The sequence below is a fragment of the Rana temporaria genome (assembly GCF_905171775.1).
Source record: "Rana temporaria chromosome 1 unlocalized genomic scaffold, aRanTem1.1 chr1d, whole genome shotgun sequence".
NCBI classification, from domain to species: domain Eukaryota; kingdom Metazoa; phylum Chordata; class Amphibia; order Anura; family Ranidae; genus Rana; species Rana temporaria.
The window spans coordinates 245,492-271,353 of record NW_024404402.1 but is presented as its reverse complement, the minus strand read 5'-3'; the positions used below and the strand labels follow the sequence as shown (position 1 = coordinate 271,353).

Sequence of the window (25,862 nt, the reverse complement as noted above, 5' to 3'; positions counted from 1 at the left end):
CTCCTCCATTCCCCATAACTGAGCTCCTCCATAACTGAGCTCCTCCATCCCCCATAACTGAGGTCCCCCATAGCTGAGCTCCTCCATCCCCCATAACTGAGGTCCCCCATAACTGAGCTCCTCCACCCCCCATAACTGAGCTCCTACATCCCCCATAACTGAGGTCCTCCATCCCCCATAACTGATCTCCTCCATCCTCCATAGCTGAGCTCCTCTTTTTTACAGGAATGTTTCCAGGTAGGAGCAGAGGAAGGTGAGTCTATGTACCCAGCACACAGCAAACAAGAGCATTTATAACTCGCTGCCAATGTCGTCACCCACCTCATTCTTCCATCTCACACACCATGAGACTACTACTCCTTCTTCTAACTGCCGCCCTGTCTCAGGCTCTACTCAGGTAAGTCTCATGTACTACAAGTTCCAGAACCTCCTCTGATTATCAGCATTGGATCAGTACATATAGACAGGCTTTCTATATCATTATGATGTATATAGAGGAGCTGACACTCTAATGTCCCCTCCCCCACACTCGCACACTATTATTATACATATATATATATAGCTCTGAAATATACCACAGTGCTGTATAGTGACAGTCTCTGTACAGAGGAGCTGACACTCCAATGTCCCCTCCCCCCACACATCACATCAGTCTCTGTACAGAGGAGCTTACACTCTAATGTCCCCTCTCCCACAGTCACATCAGTCTCTGTACAGAGGAGCTTACACTCTAATGTCCCCTCTCCCACACATCACATCAGTCTCTGTACAGAGGAGCTTACACTCTAATGTCCCCTCCCCCCCACATCACATCAGTCTCTGTACAGAGGAGCTGACACTCCAATGTCCCCTCCCCCCACACATCACATCAGTCTCTGTACAGAGGAGCTTACACTCTAATGTCCCCTCCCCCACACATCACATCAGTCTCTGTACAGAGGAGCTTACACTCTAATGTCCCCTCTCCCACAGTCACATCAGTCTCTGTACAGAGGAGCTTACACTCTAATGTCCCCTCCCCCCACACATCACATCAGTCTCTGTACAGAGGAGCTGACACTCCAATGTCCCCTCCCCCCACATCACATCAGTCTCTGTACAGAGGAGCTTACACTCTAATGTCCCCTCCCCCCCCCACATCACATCTGTCTCTGTACAGAGGAGCTTACACTCTAATGTCCCCTCCCCCCCACAGTCACATCAGTCTCTGTACAGAGGAGCTTACACTCTAATGTCCCCTCCCCCCCCACATCACATCAGTCTCTGTACAGAGGAGCTTACACTCTAATGTCCCCTCCCCCCCACATCACATCAGTCTCTGTACAGAGGAGCTTACACTCTAATGTCCCCTCCCCCCCCCCCACAGTCACATCAGTCTCTGTACAGAGGAGCTTACACTCTAATGTCCCCTCCCCCCCACAGTAACATCAGTCTCTGTACAGAGGAGCTTACACTCTAATGTCCCCTCCCCCACAGTCACTTCAGTCTCTGTACAGAGGAGCTTACACTCTAATGTCCCCTCTCCCACAGTCACATCAGTCTCTGTACAGAGGAGCTTACACTCTAATGTCCCCCCCCCACAGTCACATCAGTCTCTGTACAGAGGAGCTTACACTCTAATGTCCCCTCCCCCCACACATCACATCAGTCTCTGTACAGAGGAGCTTACACTCTAATGTCCCCTCCCCCCCACACATCACATCAGTCTCTGTACAGAGGAGCTTACACTCTAATGTCCCCTCCCCCACACATCACATCAGTCTCTGTACAGAGGAGCTTACACTCTAATGTCCCCTCCCCCCACATCACATCAGTCTCTGTACAGAGGAGCTTACACTCTAATGTCCCCTCCCCCCCACATCACATCAGTCTCTGTACAGAGGAGCTTACACTCTAATGTCCCCTCCCCCCCACATCACATCAGTCTCTGTACAGAGGAGCTTACACTCTAATGTCCCCTCCCCCCACATCACATCAGTCTCTGTACAGAGGAGCTTACACTCTAATGTCCCCTCTCCCACAGTCACATCAGTCTCTGTACAGAGGAGCTTACACTCTAATGTCCCCCCCCCCGTCACATCACATCAGTCTCTGTACAGAGGAGCTTACACTCTAATTTCCCCTCCCCCCACAGTAACATCAGTCTCTGTACAGAGGAGCTTACACTCTAATGTCCCCTCCCCCCCCACATCACATCAGTCTCTGTACAGAGGAGCTTACACTCTAATGTCCCCCCCCCACAGTCACATCAGTCTCTGTACAGAGGAGCTTACACTCTAATGTCCCCTCCCCCCACACATCACATCAGTCTCTGTACAGAGGAGCTTACACTCTAATGTCCCCTCTCCCACAGTCACATCAGTCTCTGTACAGAGGAGCTTACACTCTAATGTCCCCTCCCCCCCACACATCACATCAGTCTCTGTACAGAGGAGCTTACACTCTAATGTCCCCTCTCCCCACATCACATCAGTCTCTGTACAGAGGAGCTTACACTCTAATGTCCCCTCCCCCCCCCACATCACATCAGTCTCTGTACAGAGGAGCTTACACTCTAATGTCCCCTCCCCCCACAGTCACATCAGTCTCTGTACAGAGGAGCTTACACTCTAATGTCCCCTCCCCTCCCCACATCACATCAGTCTCTGTACAGAGGAGCTTACACTCTAATGTCCCCTCCCCCCCCATCACATCAGTCTCTGTACAGAGGAGCTTACACTCTAATGTCCCCTCCCCCCCCCCATCACATCAGTCTCTGTACAGAGGAGCTTACACTCTAATGTCCCCTCCCCCACATCACATCAGTCTCTGTACAGAGGAGCTTACATTCTAATGTCCCCTCCCCCCCACAGTCACATCAGTCTCTGTACAGAGGAGCTTACACTCTAATGTCCCCTCCCCCCACATCACATCAGTCTCTGTACAGAGGAGCTTACACTCTAATGTCCCCTCCCCCCCACATCACATCAGTCTCTGTACAGAGGAGCTTACACTCTAATGTCCCCTCCCCCCCACATCACATCAGTCTCTGTACAGAGGAGCTTACACTCTAATGTCCCCTCCCCACACATCACATCAGTCTCTGTACAGAGGAGCTTACACTCTAATGTCCCCTCCCCCCACACATCACATCAGTCTCTGTACAGAGGAGCTTACACTCTAATGTCCCCTCCCCCCCACATCACATCAGTCTCTGTACAGAGGAGCTTACACTCTAATGTCCCCTCCCCCCCCATCACATCAGTCTCTGTACAGAGGAGCTTACACTCTAATGTCCCCTCCCCCCACATCACATCAGTCTCTGTACAGAGGAGCTTACACTCTAATGTCCCCTCCCCCCCACAGTCACATCAGTCTCTGTACAGAGGAGCTTACACTCTAATGTCCCCTCCCCCCACAGTCACATCAGTCTCTGTACAGAGGAGCTTACACTCTAATGTCCCCTCCCCCTCCCCACATCACATCAGTCTCTGTACAGAGGAGCTTACACTCTAATGTCCCCTCCCCCCACATCACATCAGTCTCTGTACAGAGGAGCTTACACTCTAATGTCCCCTCCCCCCCCCATCACATCAGTCTCTGTACAGAGGAGCTTACACTCTAATGTCCCCTCCCCCCACATCACATCAGTCTCTGTACAGAGGAGCTTACACTCTAATGTCCCCTCCCCCCACATCACATCAGTCTCTGTACAGAGGAGCTTACACTCTAATGTCCCCTCCCCCCACATCACATCAGTCTCTGTACAGAGGAGCTTACACTCTAATGTCCCCTCCACCCCACAGTCACATCAGTCTCTGTACAGAGGAGCTTACACTCTAATGTCCCCCCCCCACAGTCACATCAGTCTCTGTACAGAGGAGCTTACACTCTAATGTCCCCCCCCCACAGTCACATCAGTCTCTATACAGAGGAGCTTACACTCTAATGTCCCCTCCCCCACATCACATCAGTCTCTGTACAGAGGAGCTTACACTCTAATGTCCCCCCCCCCACATCACATCAGTCTCTGTACAGAGGAGCTTACACTCTAATGTCCCCTCCCCCCCCCCCACATCACATCAGTCTCTGTACAGAGGAGCTTACACTCTAATGTCCCCCCCCCCCACATCACATCAGTCTCTGTACAGAGGAGCTTACACTCTAATGTCTCCCCCCCCCCACATCACATCAGTCTCTGTACAGAGGAGCTTACACTCTAATGTCCCCTCCCCCCCACATCACATCAGTCTCTGTACAGAGGAGCTTACACTCTAATGTCCCCTCCCCCCACATCACATCAGTCTCTGTACAGAGGAGCTTACACTCTAATGTCCCCTCCCCCCACATCACATCAGTCTCTGTACAGAGGAGCTTACACTCTAATGTCCCCTCCCCCACATCACATCAGTCTCTGTACAGAGGAGCTTACACTCTAATGTCCCCTCCCCCCCCCACATCACATCAGTCTCTGTACAGAGGAGCTTACACTCTAATGTCCCCTCCCCCCACACATCACATCAGTCTCTGTACAGAGGAGCTTACACTCTAATGTCCCCTCCCCCACATCACATCAGTCTCTGTACAGAGGAGCTTACACTCTAATGTCCCCTCCCCCACATCACATCAGTCTCTGTACAGAGGAGCTTACACTCTAATGTCCCCTCCCCCCCACACATCACATCAGTCTCTGTACAGAGGAGCTTACACTCTAATGTCCCCTCCCCCCCACAGTCACATCAGTCTCTGTACAGAGGAGCTTACACTCTAATGTCCCCTCCCCCCCCACATCACATCAGTCTCTGTACAGAGGAGCTTACACTCTAATTTCCCCTCCCCCCACAGTAACATCAGTCTCTGTACAGAGGAGCTTACACTCTAATGTCCCCTCCCCCCCCACATCACATCAGTCTCTGTACAGAGGAGCTTACACTCTAATGTCCCCTCCCCCCCCCACATCACATCAGTCTCTGTACAGAGGAGCTTACACTCTAATGTCCCCTCCCCCCCCACATCACATCAGTCTCTGTACAGAGGAGCTTACACTCTAATGTCCCCTCCCCCCTACAGTCACATCAGTCTCTGTACAGAGGAGCTTACACTCTAATGTCCCCTCCCCCCACATCACATCAGTCTCTGTACAGAGGAGCTTACACTCTAATGTCCCCTCCCCCCACATCACATCAGTCTCTGTACAGAGGAGCTTACACTCTAATGTCCCCTCCCCCCCACAGTCACATCAGTCTCTGTACAGAGGAGCTTACACTCTAATGTCCCCTCCCCCCCACATCACATCAGTCTCTGTACAGAGGAGCTTACACTCTAATGTCCCCTCCCCCCCCACATCACATCAGTCTCTGTACAGAGGAGCTTACACTCTAATGTCCCCTCCCCCCCACATCACATCAATCTCTGTACAGAGGAGCTTACACTCTAATGTCCCCTCCCCCCACATCACATCAGTCTCTGTACAGAGGAGCTTACACTCTAATGTCCCCTCCCCCCCACATCACATCAGTCTCTGTACAGAGGAGCTTACACTCTAATGTCCCCTCTCCCACAGTCACATCAGTCTCTGTACAGAGGAGCTTACACTCTAATGTCCCCTCCCCCCCACAGTCACATCAGTCTCTGTACAGAGGAGCTTACACTCTAATGTCCCCTCTCCTCCCACAGTCACATCAGTCTCTGTACAGAGGAGCTTACACTCTAATGTCCCCTCCCCCCACATCAGTCTCTGTACAGAGGAGCTTACACTCTAATGTCCCCTCCCCCCCACAGTCACATCAGTCTCTGTACAGAGGAGCTTACACTCTAATGTCCCCTCCCCCACATCACATCAGTCTCTGTACAGAGGAGCTTACACTCTAATGTCCCCTCCCCCCCCCACATCACATCAGTCTCTGTACAGAGGAGCTTACACTCTAATGTCCCCTCCCCCCACATCACATCAGTCTCTGTACAGAGGAGCTTACACTCTAATGTCCCCTCCCCCCCCACAGTCACATCAGTCTCTGTACAGAGGAGCTTACACTCTAATGTCCCCTCCCCCCACAGTCACATCAGTCTCTGTACAGAGGAGCTTACACTCTAATGTCCCCTCCCCCCACAGTCACATCAGTCTCTGTACAGAGGAGCTTACACTCTAATGTCCCCTCCCCCCACAGTCACATCAGTCTCTGTACAGAGGAGCTTACACTCTAATGTCCCCCCCACAGTCACATCAGTCTCTGTACAGAGGAGCTTACACTCTAATGTCCCCTCTCCCCACAGTAACATCAGTCTCTGTACAGAGGAGCTTACACTCTAATGTCCCCTCCCCCCACAGTCACATCAGTCTCTGTACAGAGGAGCTTACACTCTAATGTCCCCTCCCCCCCACATCACATCAGTCTCTGTACAGAGGAGCTTACACTCTAATGTCCCCTCCCCCCCCACATCACATCAGTCTCTGTACAGAGGAGCTTACACTCTAATGTCCCCTCCCCCACACATCACATCAGTCTCTGTACAGAGGAGCTTACACTCTAATGTCCCCTCCCCCCCACAGTCACATCAGTCTCTGTACAGAGGAGCTTACACTCTAATGTCCCCCCCACAGTCACATCAGTCTCTGTACAGAGGAGCTTACACTCTAATGTCCCCTCCCCCACAGTCACACACTATTATTATAGGTTTATAAAGCTCTGGCATATACCGCAGGGCTGTACAGAGATCACTGATCAGTCTCTGTACAGAGGAGCTTACACTCTAATGTGCTGGCACAGCTACACTCACTGATTTACTAATGATAGTAAATATCAGTGATGATGTCATAGTTGGTAAATTGTCCATTCTGATTTGGGGGACACACAATGATTGCAGTTCACCCCCCGGAGGGATTTATCTAGATTTCTGTACAGAGTCTGTAGACAGTGAAGCTCCAGGGCTGCAGAGACCGAAGACCGCTTTAGTATGTGTATGTGATATAGGAACTTAGATTGTAAGCTCCTTGGGTGAGGGGCTGATGTACATGTACAGTATGTAAAGCTTTGCCTGCATTGTTGGCGCCATTTACAGACCAATAATATGTGTTCTGTTGTCATGTGGACCTCCTTCTCTCCATTTCAGGGTCCCCCTGAGCAGAGGGAAATCCATCAGGAGGACATTACTGGAACATGGACTTCTCCAATATTCCGCAGTCCTGCAGGACGCAGCCAGGGAGCCTTTAGTGGACTATATGGATGTGAGTGTTGGCTTTATCTAACCAGAGTGAGGAACATGACAATTCTCTATTATTTTCAGGATAATAGACATGAAAATAATGGAATCTCTCCTTCTCTCTAATAAACAGAATGAATACTTTGGCACCATTTCCATTGGAACTCCCCCCCAAGACTTCTCGGTTGTGTTTGACACAGGATCTGCGGATCTGTGGGTTCCCTCCGTCTCCTGCTCCAGTGACGCCTGCAGTAAGTCCGTCTGGTGACCCCAGATATGGAAATATAGAAGATCCTCCATCTTTCCTCTCATCTTCCTCTTTCCTGGACTTCCTTTCATTTGTTCTGCTTGAAATAATGTGACAGAAATGAGTTCTATGTGCTGCAGTCTGATAGGGGTAGATTCACGTAGATCGGCTTATTTATCTCAGATACGCTACGCCGCCGTAACTTAGTGAGGCAGGTTCTGTATTCACCAAGAACCTGCGCCCTAAGTTACGGCGGCCTAGCGTAAATCTGCCAGCGTAAGTGTGCCTAATTCAAATTGTGAAGAGGTGGGCGTGTTTTATGTAAATAAAACATGACCCCACGTAAATGACGTTTTTGACTAACGGCGCATGCGCCATCCGTGAAAGTAACCCAGAGCACATGCTCCAAATTAACCGGCAAAAAGCCAATGCTTTCGACGTGAACGTAAATTACGCACAGCCCCATTCACGGACGACTTACGTAAACAACGTAAAATTTTCAAAATCCGACGCGGGAACGACGTCCATACTTAACATAGGTTACGCCTCATATAGCAGGGGTAACTTTATGTCGGAAAAAGCCTAACGTAAACAACGTAAAAAAATGCGCCGGGCGGACGTACGTTTCTGAATCGGCGTATCTACCTAATTTACAAATTCCTTGCGTAATTCAACGGAAGCGCCACCTAGCGGAAATTCTGGCGTATCTGATTCTTTGAATCAGGCGCCAGGATACGACGCCTCCCACTCAGAGATACGACGGCGTATATGGAGATACGCCGTCGTATCTCCTACGTGAATCTGGCCCATAGTATATATGAGAAGGCCAGTATGGTGGCCTGAGTTTATGGGAGGAGCCCGGAGGGAATTTAGGCATCCCTCTCACACATGCTCTTTGTCGGTTCAGTGTGCGGTACTTCACGTCACTGGGCCGATTCTTCCCCCCTTGCAACCACGCAATACCGTCTCAGCAAACCAGACTGAGACCCTTGCAACCACGCAATGCCGACTCAAAACAAACCTTCATACTCATCGAGGCCCCTGCAACCACACAATATCGTCCCAGCAACCTGACACTCACTGACACCCTTGCAACCACACAATATTGTCTGCAGTAGTATAAAACACCTTGCAGCAAGCACCACGTGCAAACCCGAATACAAACTAAACTTGCAAACACACCTCAGTGACAAACAATCAGCCACACAGACACACAGTGGCACCAAGCTAGCCATTCATCTTCAGTGGCACGCGGGCCACTCATCTTTTCTCTGTCTTTTTCCCTGCGGTTAGTTCAGGTTTTCCATCCAGCACCAGCGGGTGCACGTTGGTCTGCGAGTGCACGTTGATCAGCGGGTGCACATTGGTCAGCGGGCGCACGTTGGTCTGTGGGCGCACGTTGGTCTGTGGGTGCACGTGCAGGGGTTCGATTGTGTCATGGATGGCCAGGTGTAAGGAGTATGTAATGTACAGTAGAGTATATTGGGTGCAGCAGTCAGGTTTATGCAATATGTAGAGTGCAGGGGTCAGATTATGTCATGGACCCTCAGGTATCCAGAGAGCAGGGTAAGGAGTATGTAATGTACAGTAGAGTATATTGGGTCCAACAGTCAGGAGTGTGTAATATGTAGAGTGCAGGGGTCAGAAGCATGTAACATAGTTTAGGAATATGTAATACAGGGCTCAGGCATTAAAGAATGTAATGCACTACCCAGTATTCAGATTTCAGGTGTCAGAGGGGTGTAACACACAGAGTGCAGGGGTCAGGTGTTTGGATGCATGGAGCACAAGAGTCAGGAGTGTGTAATGCACAGAGTGCCAGGTTTAGGGCACATAATACACAGAGTGGAGGGGTCAGATAATGTCATTTATCACCTGGTATCCAGAGTGCAGGGCTAAGAAATACAGAATGCAGGACTCTGGAGTATGTAACCAAGGGAATGCAGAGGTCAAAGTATGGAAAGAATAACCCAGTGTCCAGAGTGCAGGGGTCAGGTGTGTGTGACCTTCAATCCAGCATACAAAACAAAATCCCCTTAAGCCTCTCTCCCGCTCCCAAGCAAACCCATGACCCTTGTAGTCTGGATAAACCCCTACTGACCCATTTTTTTTTTTAAAGGTACATTTTTATTTTGAAATTTTTGTACATACAAAACAGACAGCACAAGAAACACACATCCTAGGCGAACATCACCCGCCGTAAAGGTCCGCAGCAATTGCTTGAGGGTACCATTAAAGCGTTCACAGAGACTGTTGGTCTGAGGGTGGTACGGTGAACTAAGCAGGGTCTTAATACCGCAGACCTTCCATAACTGTTGGGTTAGGTCTGCAGTAAACTGGGTCCCTCGGTCGGACAGGATTTCCTGAGGGAACCCCACTCGGGTGAATATCCCGACGAGCGCACTGGCAACAGTGTCCGCCTGAATATTCATCAGAGCGACGGCCTCCGGGTAGCGGGTAGCATAGTCTACTACGGTAAGAATATATTTCTTACCCGAGGGACTGGGGTTAGGTAGAGGTCCCACTAGGTCGACTGCTACCCTGCTAAACGGTTCCTCGATCACGGGCATAGGTGACAGTCGAGCCTTAGGGTGGTCCCCTCTTTTTCCTACCCGTTGGCATACGTCACAGGTGCTGCAGTAACGTCGCACATCCTTCGAGATCCCCGGCCAAAAGAAAGTCTGGGTGATCCTGTAGGTGGTGCGGTTACCCCCTAGGTGCCCTGCCAACGGAATGTCGTGGCCGATTCGGAGAAGTTCCAACCGGTACTTTCTGGGTACCACTAGTTGGTGCTTTTGCGAAGGGACACCGCCTCTCTTTCTGCCTTCAGTCAATCTGTATAACCTGTCACCCTCCCATATAAAACGTTCCCGCTCATCCCCTCTACTGTCTGCTAATTCTCGATACTTTTGAAGGGTGGAGTCCTCCCTAGTTTCCTTCCCAAATTCCTCTGGGGTGTCCCAAGCTATGGGTCTCTCTACCATAGTGGGGTTACATGTCGGTTCTTGGCTTACCTGGGTCTCCTGGCCTGTTGTAGGATCATCTGTGATACGGGTCTGTGAGCGGGTGGTCACGGGGCAAGCTGCATCAGGTGTAGGTAGATACGCCGAAGTCAGAGGGCCAATGTCGTTGCCCAGCACAACCTCGGCCGGTAGGTTGTCCATGATACCAACTGTGGTCTTTCCTGACCCGACTCCCCAGTCTAAGTGCACCTGGGCGGTGGGTAAGCGGAATACAGCGCCCCCTGCGACCCGGACGGCAACTGTGCGAGTGGGCACGTTCTCTGGCTTTACCAGATGTTTTTGAACCAGAGTGATAGTGGCCCGGTATCTCTTAAGCCTTGTGCTACTTGTCCATTCACCCGTACCTCCTGACGGTGATGCTGACGGTTATCTGGAGAGGCAGCTTGTATTGGGTCTGCCTCATACAAAATTCCCAGACATTCCTCCGGGCCCCCCTCGGTCTCCAGGCAGTGGGCCGCAGAGGGACGTGATGGAGTGACCTCTGTGTTGGGTGTTGTACGTCTCCAGTTGTTATTTGTAGCTCTTAGAGGGCAATAATGAGCAATATGTCCCGTGTTGCTGCAGTGATGGCACGTCACCCTAGACGAATCCCGGGGGTAGTTGTTAGGCCCCTGAGGACGTGGTGGTCCTGGTGGGACTGGAGCCCGAAACTCTGGGCGTGGGGTGACGGTTGGAGTACGCGGTTCCACCTTATGAGCCAGCCGTGTAGTACTCTGGCTTACTCTCCTTGTTTCCGCGTACTCATCTGCTAGCCGAGCCGCCTCGTTTAAGTTAGCGGGACGGCGATCTCGTACCCAGTCTTGTATGTCTGCGGCCAGGTCTTGGAAGAAATGTTCCATTAGGAACAGCTGTAATACTTCCTCCCCGGTGTTGGCCTTGCACCCTTGGACCCAATGGGATGCCACCCTTTGTAACTGGTTTGCCCATTCCATGTGGGAGTCCACAGCCTTCATCTTGGACTCCCGGAAGCGCCGGCGGTAGGCTTCTGGAGTTACGGCGTATCGGGTTAGCAGCGCCTTTTTAACTTGCTGGTATTGTAAAATATCCTCTGGAGCGAGAGCCCGAAAGGCTTCATTGGCTTTGCCCGACAATTTCCCCGACAAAATAGTGACCCATTAGTCTGGTGGTACCTGGTGTAGTGAGCACTGCCTCTCAAAGTCCGCCAAATATCCATCGATTTCCTCTTCACTTTCTACAAAAGCTTTAAATGCAGTGAACGGTATTTTCTTTCCTGTAGCAGCAGGTGGGGGGGTAGGAACTGCAGGTGTAATGGGCTGTCTCGCTCTTACCAGTTCCAGTTCTTGTCCCCTCTTCGTTTGTATCTCCTCCCTTGCTTCCCGGAACAGCTGGTTGATTAGTTCCACGGACGTTTCTGGATACAAGGATAATCTCCGCTGTACAATCCCAGTAATTACATCTTCCTCGCTGACCGGTGCAAGGGGCTCCGTTCCTTCCATGGATCCATCCATTTCGTCCAGCTCCAGCAGGTCAGCTATCAGCTCCCTCCGTGGTCTGTTGCTGGCGCTCTTACCACGACTCTCCAATAGATCTTTTAGTGTGGATCTTTTCAGCCTGGCGTACTGCGACTCCATTCAGAACTTGCTCTTTGGATAAAAGGACCATCCCACCGCTGCCAACCAATGTAACGGCTACCCACTGGTAGTGAGGGGTATCGGCCGTTGGAGACGTCCTTTTTGCTGACAAGTTATGATATGCAGGTACCGCCGGTATATCCCATCCAACGCCCTTTTATGAATGAGACGAGGCTACATTTGAAGGGTCAAGCAGACTGACTTTTAATGCCACATTTTACCTCCTTATATCTGGTTACAAACTGTACAGAAACAAATGACACCCCCCCCCCACCGAGGGGGGCTTCAATACACATACTTTGAAATAATGACATTCCCTTGAGCCAATCAGTCGCTAGACGTTTTGGCTCCTAAACTTTGCTTGATCAGACAATAGAATTCAATTAACCTTTAAAACAATTATCACTCACACATAATCCCCATCAGCATACACCTCACAGGAGGCTGTTACCTACACAAACGAGAGTTCATTAGCTATGCAAAGGGTACATTAGCATTCAGCAGTGAAAGAGACCCTTGTCCAATTAACCCTTTGAGCTCAGAATACAATGTGGTACATCCAATTGTGACAAGCCATGCAGTTCCTTGTAGTCCTCCCTGCATGAAGATTATCGATGTCCAGGCAGCATGCATAGGTCCGTTACAGTTGCGCCCGCTCGTGGAATGGTGACAAACTTTTACCCTTAAAAATCTCCATAGGTGACCTTTATCCTCTGGGGACATTGTATGACTTCTTCTTCTGCTTGCCATGCCAGGCAATCTGTGATATGTAATGTAACGAGACCTTTGCTCGCTCGGTTCCACTCTCCCGACACTCCTCTGCTACTATTGGATCAGATTGCAGATCGCAGCATCTGATGCTCCGGGATTCGAACTACAGCTCTGTACCGTTTGAAATCCATTTGTAATATCTCAGAACACACACCAGGCAGGCTGTATGTAAAGTTCAAACAGGAGGCTCTTTTATTGGATGCACACAACACACTTTTATACAGCAGTTTGAACACCCTGCCCCCAACAACCGCTTTCCTATTGGTCAATTATAAAGTACATTGTAGTTCTCAATTAGGTCCTCTTGGCCATGCAAATGAGGACTTGAAACAGGGTCATCAGGGATTGGTCCGATAGCTTGCATAGGAGGGCTGATATGTGTAATGAGACAGAAGCCCCCCAGGGGGTAATTAAAGTACAGAAACAGTCAAACACAGAACAATGCTTTTTTACCAGACCATGGAGCCGTCTGGAGGGGGGGGGGGGGGTTAGGCCTCGTACACACGACCGAGGAACTCATCGTAAATCAAACATCGTTTTCCTCGACGAGTTTCTTGTCAGGCTTGTCGAGAAACTTGACAAGCTTTCTTTGCATACACACTGTCAAAACCAAATCTCGTCGTTCTCAAGTGCGGTGACGTACAACACGTACGACGGCACTATAAAGGGGAAGTTCGACTCCACTGGCGCCACCCTTGGGGCTGCTTTTGCTAATCTCGTGTTACTGCGTGTTAAGTAAAAGTTTGGTGAGAGACGATTTGCACTTTTCAGTCTGTTACAGCGTGACGAATGTGCGATCTCCATTACGGACGATACTTTTCTCCCGTCTCATACTTTATTGTGAGCATGCGCGGGTTTCTTAGCATACACACAATCGTGTTTCTCGTCGTAAACCAGCCCGACGAGAAACACGACGGAGGAAATTGAGACTCCTGACGAGGAAAAAGAAAACTTGTTCTCTTTTTTTCTCGTCGAGTTCCACGACAGTTTTCTTGATGAAAAACTTACACACAACCCTTTTCCTAGGCAAAAAAGCTCTGCCACCAAGTTTCTTGATGGATTCTGTCGAGGAAAACAGTCGTGTGTACGAGGCCTAGGCCTTAAGACAGGGCAGAAGACCCCCCACTGTGTAACAGATTTCAAGGAGAAACACTTCAGTATTCCAAGGTTCATGACAATACCCCCCCTGAGAAACAGTCCAACAGCCACAGTGGGACCCCGAACGGGTATACTCGTGGATGTTGGAAAAATAGTCTTAAGGTTCCAGGTCTGTCTGCCGGGATAACCCAACCGCATTCCTGTTTTGAGGTGTAGCGCCCCCTTACTTTCTGTAAAGGCACTACGCTAAAGTTAGTGGGAGAATGAGAGAGTTATGTTGCTCTCATTCCTGATTGTGTTAAAATTGGCTGTCACCAATTCTGGATTGTCCTGTGGGTCAGTCTGTATGTCCAGAGAAATGGTCTCATCTCTGGACAGCAGATGGACACCTTGCCTGGGGTCGCGCGCAACGCGGAAGTTCCTGACTCTGGGCTCTCATGGCCTGGAGCGACTGATGCTACCAGTCACTTACTGGGTCCCCAACTTTACTGAAGAGATCCTAAGCTGCGTGCTGTGCCGGGGGGTTTGGCTCAAGGAGAACCCGGAGGCAGGTGGTCTGAGAAGCTTGAACGAACCATCGGGGATCTGGGTAACCGAAGACTGACAGATAACCTCGGCACTGTCAGTCGGTGACCCCAAAGAGAAAGGCTGCGACGATTTGCTCTGCTGTTCACCATTGTCAGCATTGAGCCTGTGGCAGAGGCCTCATCTGGCATCTTATTTAAATTCAGAGCCAAGTCGGTGGCAGTGACTTGTTCTCCCAAGCAACCTTAAAGTGACACTTCGGCTGCCAGGCTCGTGGTAGGAGTCTGTCCGGGGGCACTTCACCCACACCGGCTGGAGTGGCGATGAACTGTATCTACTACTACTGAGAGCAGGACTGCTCTTTTCTCATCTGAGCCTGATACCGCAAAGTTCTTTACTTCATCAACCTTTTCTGTCCTATCTCATGTTGATGATGGTCGTGTTGGGCCGTGAAATAAAGCATTCAGAAAAACTATCCTGCTGATTGGACATTCGTTTACTGCTCTACTCACTACTATCACCCCTAGACAACGATTAGAGGTAACTTAATACGCAGATCCCAAAACAACCAGCGGCTCCTGAGGGGGTAGCGCTACAGAGGCCCTGGCACATAATCGGAAGGCAAGAGGCTCGCATTCAGTCCTCTGCAAAAGCCTCTGTCCCGGCTAGGTCTGTCACATGTATAAACTAGATGTACTGCACCCCTGTAGGACCCATAGGTTAAATCCCCTCCCCCACTTAGAGCGCACACAGCCAGGCACACAGCATTTTCTTCATTCTTCTATTTGCTTAAAAACAGTCTAGGCCTAGGGGTTCTTTTAGGGGTTTTAATGGAAATGATAAACTGGGATAGGTATAGGGAGCAGGGGATACCCCCAAAACACATAGAACTGGACAACTTGAGTACTGCTTAGCTTCTGGCTGCGCAGTCCCCAGAGTGAACGTCCCTCAGGATCTCTGATAGTGATAAGTCACTGGCCGCCAATATCCACCAGGCTCTTCCTAGTGAGGGCGAAGGCGTCTCACACTACCTTGGGACAGATGGACTCTCTCCCACCAACGTCCTCCTGGCTCTCTACAGGTCCAACTCCATCTCTTATAATGATTGTAAAGTCGTGTTTAATAAAAATTACAACCATGTTATACTTATCTTCTCTGTGCAGTTCATTTTGCACAGGGAAGCCCGAAGCTCGGGTCCCTCTTTGCTAGTCTTCCTGATGAATCCTTCCAAAAATCAGCCCCTGGGGCAGAGTCCTCCTGCACAGGGGGCTTCTCCAGCAGGACTGGACACAGAAACTCTGCTTCTCTGCCCCAGGCCTCAGTCTATTTATAGATTCTTCCACCACCTTCTGGGCACACCTTCCCAGGGATTGGCTGAAGACTTATAAATAGTCAGGCTGCCTACACTGTTCTTCCTCCCACTATAATTCTAGAATCCTCAGAAGCAGCCTGTGAGACCCTGAGCAGACCTAAGCAATCAACCCCTACCTAGCAGCCTGCGCTACACTGGGAGGGGGCTACATACAGTATATATTTATGAAAGGTTCAGATTAATAAACAAGAACAATTGATCTTTTTTACTTTGAGAGGTAAAATAAGCCAGTTATAGTAAATGACACATCATACCGAAATAAAGTGCGCCTATGACATGTATATAAATGTTTTGTCTTTTTCCCTCCAGCAAATCATCAAAGGTTTAATCCTCACGTTTCCTCCAGCTTCCAACCATCCAATCAGATCGTCTCCATCTCCTACGGCACAGGCAAGATAAGTGGAGCGCTGGCATATGACACGGTACAGGTAGGATAAGTGGAGCTCTGGCATATGACATGGTACAGGTGGGATAAGTGGAGCTCTGGCATATGACATGGTACAGGCAAGATAAGTGGAGCGCTGGCATATGACACGGTACAGGTAGGATAAGTGGAGCTCTGGCATATGACATGGTACAGGCAAGATAAGTGGAGCGCTGGCATATGACACGGTACAGGTAGGATAAGTGGAGTTCTGGCATATGACACGGTAAAGGTAGGATAAGTGTAGCTCTGGCATATGACATGGTACAGGTAGGATAAGTGGAGCTCTGGCATATGACATGGTACAGGTGGGATAAGTGGAGCTCTGGCATATGACATGGTACAGGTAGGATAAGTGGAGCTCTGGCATATGACATGGTACAGGTAGGATAAGTGTAGCTCTGGCATATGACATGGTACAGGTAGGATAAGTGGAGCTCTGGCATATGACATGGTACAGGTGGGATAAGTGTAGCTCTGGCATATGACATGGCACAGGTAGGATAAGTGGAGTTCTGGCATATGACATGGTACAGGTGGGATAAGTGGAGCTCTGGCATATGACATGGTACAGGTGGGATAAGTGGAGCTCTGGCATATGACATGGTACAGGTGGGATAAGTGGAGCTCTGGCATATGACATGGTACAGGTAGGATAAGTGGAGTTCTGGCATATGACACGGTAAAGGTAGGATAAGTGTAGCTCTGGCATATGACATGGTACAGGTAGGATAAGTGGAGCTCTGGCATATGACATGGTACAGGTGGGATAAGTGGAGCTCTGGCATATGACATGGTACAGGTAGGATAAGTGTAGCTCTGGCATATGACATGGTACAGGTAGGATAAGTGGAGCTCTGGCATATGACATGGTACAGGTGGGATAAGTGGAGCTCTGGCATATGACATGGCACAGGTAGGATAAGTGGAGTTCTGGCATATGACATGGTACAGGTGGGATAAGTGGAGCTCTGGCATATGACATGGTACAGGTAGGATAAGTGGAGCTCTGGCATATGACATGGTACAGGTGGGATAAGTGGAGCTCTGGCATATGACACGGTACAGGTGGGATAAGTGGAGCTCTGGCATATGACATGGTACAGGTAGGATAAGTGGAGCTCTGGCATATGACATGGTACAGGTGGGATAAGTGGAGCTCTGGCATATGACATGGTACAGGTAGGATAAGTGGAGCTCTGGCATATGACATGGTACAGGTGGGATAAGTGGAGCTCTGGCATATGACATGGCACAGGTGGGATAAGTGGAGCTCTGGCATATGACATGGTACAGGTAGGATAAGTGGAGCTCTGGCATATGATATGGTACAGGTAGGATAAGTGTAGCTCTGGCATATGACATGGCACAGGTGGGATAAGTGGAGTTCTGGCATATGACATGGTACAGGTGGGATAAGTGGAGCTCTGGCATATGACATGGTACAGGTGGGATAAGTGGAGCTCTGGCATATGACATGGTACAGGTGGGATAAGTGGAGCTCTGGCATATGACATGGTACAGGTGGGATAAGTGGAGCTCTGGCATATGACATGGCACAGGTGGGATAAGGAGAGCTCTGGCATATGACATGGTACAGGTGGGATAAGTGGAGCTCTGGCATATGACATGGTACAGGTAGGATAAGTGGAGCTCTGGCATATGACATGGTACAGGTAGGATAAGTGGAGCTCTGGCATATGACATGGTACAGGTAGGATAAGTGGAGCTCTGGCATATGACATGGTACAGGTAGGATAAGTGTAGCTCTGGCATATGACATGGTGCAGGTAGGATAAGTGGAGCTCTGGCATATGACATGGTACAGGTGGGATAAGAGGATCTCTGGCATATGACATGGTACAGGTAGGATAAGGGGAGCTCTGGCATATGACATGGTACAGGTAGGATAAGTGGAGCTCTGGCATATGACACGGTACAGGTAGGATAAGTGGAGCTCTGGCATATGACATGGTACAGGTAGGATAAGTGGAGCTCTGGCATATGACATGGCACAGGTAGGATAAGTGGAGCTCTGGCATATGACACGGTACAGGTGGGATAAGTGGAGCTCTGGCATATGACATGGTACAGGTGGGATAAGTGGAGCTCTGGCATATGACATGGTACAGGTAGGATAAGTGGAGCTCTGGCATATGACACGGTACAGGTAGGATAAGTGGAGCTCTGGCATATGACATGGTACAGGTGGGATAAGTGGAGCTCTGGCATATGACATGGCACAGGTGGGATAAGTAGAGCTCTGGCATATGACACGGTACAGGTAGGATAAGTGGAGCTCTGGCATATGACATGGTACAGGTGGGATAAGTGGAGCTCTGGCATATGACATGGTACAGGTAGGATAAGTGGAGCTCTGGCATATGACATGGTACAGGTGGGATAAGTGGAGCTCTGGCATATGACACGGTACAGGTGGGATAAGTGGAGCTCTGGCATATGACATGGTACAGGTAGGATAAGTGGAGCTCTGGCATATGACATGGTACAGGTAGGATAAGTGGAGTTCTGGCATATGACATGGTACAGGTAGGATAAGTGGAGCTCTGGCATATGACATGGTACAGGTGGGATAAGTGGAGCTCTGGCATATGACATGGTACAGGTGGGATAAGTGGAGCTCTGGCATATGACATGGTACAGGTAGGATAAGTGGAGCTCTGGCATATGACATGGTACAGGTAGGATAAGTGGAGCTCTGGCATATGACATGGTACAGGTAGGATAAGTGGAGCTCTGGCATATGACATGGTACAGGTGGGATAAGTGGAGCTCTGGCATATGACATGGTACAGGTAGGATAAGTGGAGCTCTGGCATATGACATGGTACAGGTAGGATAAGTGGAGCTCTGGCATATGACATGGTACAGGTAGGATAAGTGGAGTTCTGGCATATGACATGGTACAGGTGGGATAAGTGGAGCTCTGGCATATGACATGGTACAGGTGGGATAAGTGGAGCTCTGGCATATGACATGGTACAGGTGGGATAAGTGGAGTTCTGGCATATGACATGGTACAGGTAGGATAAGTGGAGCTCTGGCATATGACATGGTACAGGTGGGATAAGTGTAGCTCTGGCATATGACATGGCACAGGTGGGATAAGTGGAGCTCTGGCATATGACATGGTACAGGTAGGATAAGTGGAGCTCTGGCATATGACATGGTACAGGAAGGATAAGTGGAGTTCTGGCATATGACATGGTACAGGTGGGATAAGTGGAGCTCTGGCATATGACATGGTACAGGTAGGATAAGTGGAGCTCTGGCATATGACATGGTACAGGTGGGATAAGTGGAGCTCTGGCATATGACATGGTACAGGTGGGATAAGTGGAGCTCTGGCATATGACATGGTACAGGTAGGATAAGTGGAGCTCTGGCATATGACATGGTACAGGTAGGATAAGTGTAGCTCTGGCATATGACATGGTACAGGTAGGATAAGTGGAGCTCTAGCATATGACACAGTGCAGGTAGGATAAGTGGAGCTCTGGCATATGACATGGTACAGGTGGGATAAGTGGAGCTCTGGCATATGACATGGTACAGGTGGGATAAGTGGAGCTCTGGCATATGACATGGTACAGGTAGGATAAGTGGAGCTCTGGCATATGACACGGTACAGGTAGGATAAGTGGAGCTCTGGCATATGACATGGTACAGGTGGGATAAGTGGAGCTCTGGCATATGACATGGTACAGGTGGGATAAGTGGAGCTCTGGCATATGACATGGTACAGGTAGGATAAGTGGAGCTCTGGCATATGACACGGTACAGGTAGGATAAGTGGAGCTCTGGCATATGACATGGTACAGGTGGGATAAGTGGAGCTCTGGCATATGACATGGTACAGGTGGGATAAGTGGAGCTCTGGCATATGACACGGTGCAGGTAGGATAAGTGGAGCTCTGGCATATGACACGGTACAGGTGGGATAAGTGGAGCTCTGGCATATGACACGGTACAGGTAGGATAAGTGGAGCTCTGGCATATGACATGGTACAGGTGGGATAAGTGGAGCTCTGGCATATGACATGGTACAGGTGGGATAAGTGGAGCTCTGGCATATGACATGGTACAGGTGGGATAAGTGGAGCTCTGGCATATGACACGGTACAGGTGGGATAAGTGGAGCTCTGGCATATGACATGGTACAGGTGGGATAAGTGGAGCTCTGGCATATGACATGGTACAGGTGGGATAAGTGGAGCTCTGGCATATGACATGGTACAGGTGGGATAAGTGGAGCTCTGGCATGTGACATGGTACAGGTAGGATAAGTGGAGCTCTGGCATATGACACGGTGCAGGTAGGATAAGTGGAGCTCTGGCATATGACACGGTACAGGTGGGATAAGTGGAGCTCTGGCATATGACATGGCACAGGTGGGATAAGTGGAGCTCTGGCATATGACATGGTACAGGTGGGATAAGTGGAGCTCTGGCATATGACATGGTACAGGTAGGATAAGTGGAGCTCTGGCATATGACATGGTACAGGTAGGATAAGTGTAGCTCTGGCATATGACATGGTACAGGTAGGATAAGTGGAGCTCTAGCATATGACACAGTGCAGGTAGGATAAGTGGAGCTCTGGCATATGACATGGTACAGGTGGGATAAGTGGAGCTCTGGCATATGACATGGTACAGGTGGGATAAGTGGAGCTCTGGCATATGACATGGTACAGGTAGGATAAGTGGAGCTCTGGCATATGACACGGTACAGGTGGGATAAGTGGAGCTCTGGCATATGACATGGTACAGGTAGGATAAGTGGAGCTCTGGCATATGACATGGTACAGGTGGGATAAGTGGAGCTCTGGCATATGACATGGTACAGGTGGGATAAGTGGAGCTCTGGCATATGACATGGTACAGGTAGGATAAGTGGAGCTCTGGCATATGACATGGTACAGGTAGGATAAGTGGAGCTCTGGCATATGACATGGTACAGGTGGGATAAGTGGAGCTCTGGCATATGACATGGTACAGGTGGGATAAGTGGAGCTCTGGCATATGACATGGTACAGGTAGGATAAGTGGAGCTCTGGCATATGACACGGTACAGGTGGGATAAGTGGAGCTCTGGCATATGACATGGTACAGGTAGGATAAGTGGAGCTCTGGCATATGACATGGTACAGGTAGGATAAGTGGAGCTCTGGCATATGACATGGTACAGGTGGGATAAGTGGAGCTCTGGCATATGACATGGTACAGGTAGGATAAGTGGAGCTCTGGCATATGACATGGTACAGGTGGGATAAGTGGAGCTCTGGCATATGACATGGTACAGGTGGGATAAGTGGAGCTCTGGCATATGACATGGTACAGGTGGGATAAGTGGAGCTCTGGCATATGACATGGTACAGGTGGGATAAGTGGAGCTCTGGCATATGACACAGTGCAGGTAGGATAAGTGGAGCTCTGGCATATGACATGGTACAGGTGGGATAAGTGGAGCTCTGGCATATGACATGGTATAGGTAGGATAAGGAGAGCTCTGGCATATGACATGGTACAGGTGGGATAAGTGGAGCTCTGGCATATGACATGGTACAGGTAGGATAAGTGGAGCTCTGGCATATGACATGGTACAGGTGGGATAAGTGGAGCTCTGACATATGACATTGTGCAGGTAGGATAAGTGGAGCTCTGGCATATGACACAGTGCAGGTAGGATAAGTGGAGCTCTGGCATATGACATGGTACAGGTGGGATAAGTGGAGCTCTGGCATATGACATTGTGCAGGTAGGATAAGTGGAGCTCTGGCATATGACATGGCACAGGTGGGATAAGTGGAGCTCTGGCATATGACATGGTACAGGTAGGATAAGTGGAGCTCTGGCATATGACATGGTACAGGTAGGATAAGGGGAGCTCTGGCATATGACATGGCACAGGTGGGATAAGTAGAGCTCTGGCATATGACATGGTACAGGTAGGATAAGAGGATCTCTGGCATATGACATGGTACAGGTGGGATAAGTGGAGCTCTGGCATATGACATGGTACAGGTGGGATAAGTGGAGTTCTGGCATATGACATGGTACAGGTGGGATAAGGAGAGCTCTGGCATATGACATGGTACAGGTGGGATAAGTGGAGCTCTGGCATATGACATGGTACAGGTGGGATAAGTGGAGCTCTGGCATATGACATGGTACAGGTAGGATAAGAGGATCTCTGGCATATGACATGGTACAGGTGGGATAAGTGGAGCTCTGGCATATGACATGGCACAGGTGGGATAAGTGGAGCTCTGGCATATGACATGGTACAGGTAGGATAAGTGGAGCTCTGGCATATGACATGGTACAGGTGGGATAAGTGGAGCTCTGGCATATGACATGGTACAGGTGGGATAAGTGGAGCTCTGGCATATGACATGGCACAGGTGGGATAAGTGGAGCTCTGGCATATGACATGGTACAGGTAGGATAAGTGGAGCTCTGGCATATGACATGGTACAGGTAGGATAAGTGGAGCTCTGGCATATGACATGGTACAGGTAGGATAAGTGGAGCTCTGGCATATGACATGGTACAGGTGGGATAAGTGGAGCTCTGGCATATGACATGGTACAGGTAGGATAAGTGGAGCTCTAGCATATGACACAGTGCAGGTAGGATAAGTGGAGCTCTGGCATATGACACGGTACAGGTAGGATAAGTGGAGCTCTGGCATATGACATGGTACAGGTAGGATAAGTGGAGCTCTGGCATATGACATGGTACAGGTAGGATAAGTGGAGCTCTGGCATATGACATGGTACAGGTGGGATAAGTGGAGCTCTGGCATATGACATGGCACAGGTAGGATAAGTGGAGCTCTGGCATATGACATGGTACAGGTAGGATAAGTGGAGCTCTGGCATATGACATGGTACAGGTAGGATAAGTGGAGCTCTGGCATATGACATGGTACAGGTAGGATAAGTGTAGCTCTGGCATATGACATGGTGCAGGTAGGATAAGTGGAGCTCTGGCATATGATATGGTACAGGTAGGATAAGTGGAGCTCTGGCATATGACATGGTACAGGTAGGATAAGTGGAGCTCTGGCATATGACATGGTACAGGTAGGATAAGTGGAGCTCTGGCATATGACACGGTACAGGTGGGATAAGTGGAGCTCTGGCATATGACATGGTACAGGTGGGATAAGGAGAGCTCTGGCATATGACATGGTACAGGTGGGATAAGTGGAGCTCTGGCATATGACACAGTGCAGGTAGGATAAGTGTAGCTCTGGCATATGACATGGTACAGGTGGGATAAGTGTAGCTCTGGCATATGACATGGTACAGGTAGGATAAGTGGAGCTCTAGCATATGACACAGTGCAGGTAGGATAAGTGTAGCTCTGGCATATGACATGGTACAGGTAGGATAAGTGGAGCTCTGGCATATGACATGGTACAGGTGGGATAAGTGGAGCTCTGGCATATGACATGGTACAGGTAGGATAAGTGGAGCTCTGGCATATGACATGGTACAGGTGGGATAAGTGGAGCTCTGGCATATGACATGGTACAGGTAGGATAAGTGGAGCTCTGGCATATGACATGGTACAGGTGGGATAAGTGGAGCTCTGGCATATGACATGGCACAGGTAGGATAAGTGGAGCTCTGGCATATGACATGGTACAGGTAGGATAAGTGGAGCTCTGGCATATGACATGGTACAGGTAGGATAAGTGGAGCTCTGGCATATGACATGGTACAGGTAGGATAAGTGTAGCTCTGGCATATGACATGGTGCAGGTAGGATAAGTGGAGCTCTGGCATATGATATGGTACAGGTAGGATAAGTGGAGCTCTGGCATATGACATGGTACAGGTAGGATAAGTGGAGCTCTGGCATATGACATGGTACAGGTGGGATAAGTGGAGCTCTGGCATATGACATGGTGCAGGTAGGATAAGTGGAGCTCTGGCATGTGACACGGTACAGGTGGGATAAGTGGAGCTCTGGCATATGACATGGTACAGGTAGGATAAGTGGAGCTCTGGCATATGACATGGTACAGGTGGGATAAGTGGAGCTCTGGCATATGACATGGTGCAGGTAGGATAAGTGGAGCTCTGGCATGTGACACGGTACAGGTGGGATAAGTGGAGCTCTGGCATATGACAAGGTACAGGTGGGATAAGTGGAGCTCTGGCATATGACATGGTACAGGTGGGATAAGTGGAGCTCTGGCATATGACATGGTACAGGTAGGATAAGTGGAGCTCTGGCATATGACATGGTACAGGTGGGATAAGTGGATCTCTGGCATATGACATGGTACAGGTGGGATAAGTGGAGCTCTGGCATATGACATGGTACAGGTGGGATAAGTGGAGCTCTGGCATATGACATGGTACAGGTGGGATAAGTGGAGCTCTGGCATATGACATGGCACAGGTGGGATAAGTGGAGCTCTGGCATATGACATGGTACAGGTAGGATAAGTGGAGCTCTGGCATATGACATGGTACAGGTGGGATAAGTGGAGCTCTGGCATATGACATGGTACAGGTAGGATAAGTGGAGCTCTGGCATATGACATGGTACAGGTAGGATAAGTGGAGCTCTGGCATATGACACGGTACAGGTGGGATAAGTGGAGCTCTGGCATATGACATGGTACAGGTGGGATAAGGAGAGCTCTGGCATATGACATGGTACAGGTGGGATAAGTGGAGCTCTGGCATATGACACAGTGCAGGTAGGATAAGTGTAGCTCTGGCATATGACATGGTACAGGTGGGATAAGTGTAGCTCTGGCATATGACATGGTACAGGTAGGATAAGTGGAGCTCTAGCATATGACACAGTGCAGGTAGGATAAGTGTAGCTCTGGCATATGACATGGTACAGGTGGGATAAGTGTAGCTCTGGCATATGACATGGTACAGGTGGGATAAGTGGAGCTCTGGCATATGACACGGTACAGGTGGGATAAGTGGAGCTCTGGCATATGACATGGTACAGGTAGGATAAGAGGATCTCTGGCATATGACATGGTACAGGTAGGATAAGAGGATCTCTGGCATATGACATGGTACAGGTAGGATAAGTGGAGCTCTGGCATATGACACGGTACAGGTAGGATAAGTGGAGCTCTGGCATATGACATGGTACAGGTAGTATAAGTGGAGCTCTGGCATATGACATGGTACAGGTGGGATAAGTGGAGCTCTGGCATATGACATGGTACAGGTGGGATAAGTGGAGCTCTGGCATATGACATGGTACAGGTGGGATAAGTGGAGCTCTGGCATATGACATGGTACAGGTGGGATAAGTGGAGCTCTGGCATATGACATGGTACAGGTGGGATAAGTGGAGCTCTGGCATATGACATGGTACAGGTGGGATAAGTGGAGCTCTGGCATATGACACGGTACAGGTGGGATAAGTGGAGCTCTGGCATATGACATGGTACAGGTAGGATAAGTGGAGCTCTGGCATATGACATGGTACAGGTAGGATAAGTGGAGCTCTGGCATATGACATGGTACAGGTAGGATAAGTGGAGCTCTGGCATATGACATGGTACAGGTAGGATAAGTGGATCTCTGGCATATGACATGGTACAGGTAGGATAAGTGG

The 25,862-nt window shown here is 49.6% G+C and overlaps 1 protein-coding gene across 1 annotated transcript in view; it reads left to right on the top strand.

Annotated features, from left to right (window-relative positions):
• Positions 1-290: 290 nt before the first annotated feature.
• Positions 291-25,862, top strand: part of LOC120921525 (pepsin A-like) — an 89,179-nt gene continuing 63,607 nt past the window's right edge. Inside the window, exons 1-4 of the mRNA XM_040334016.1 lie at positions 291-397; positions 7,090-7,204; positions 7,313-7,430; positions 16,117-16,235. Of these exons, the coding sequence (XP_040189950.1) occupies positions 345-397; positions 7,090-7,204; positions 7,313-7,430; positions 16,117-16,235 (405 nt within the window). The 5' untranslated portion in view covers positions 291-344. The remainder of the gene's footprint in view (positions 398-7,089; positions 7,205-7,312; positions 7,431-16,116; positions 16,236-25,862) is intronic.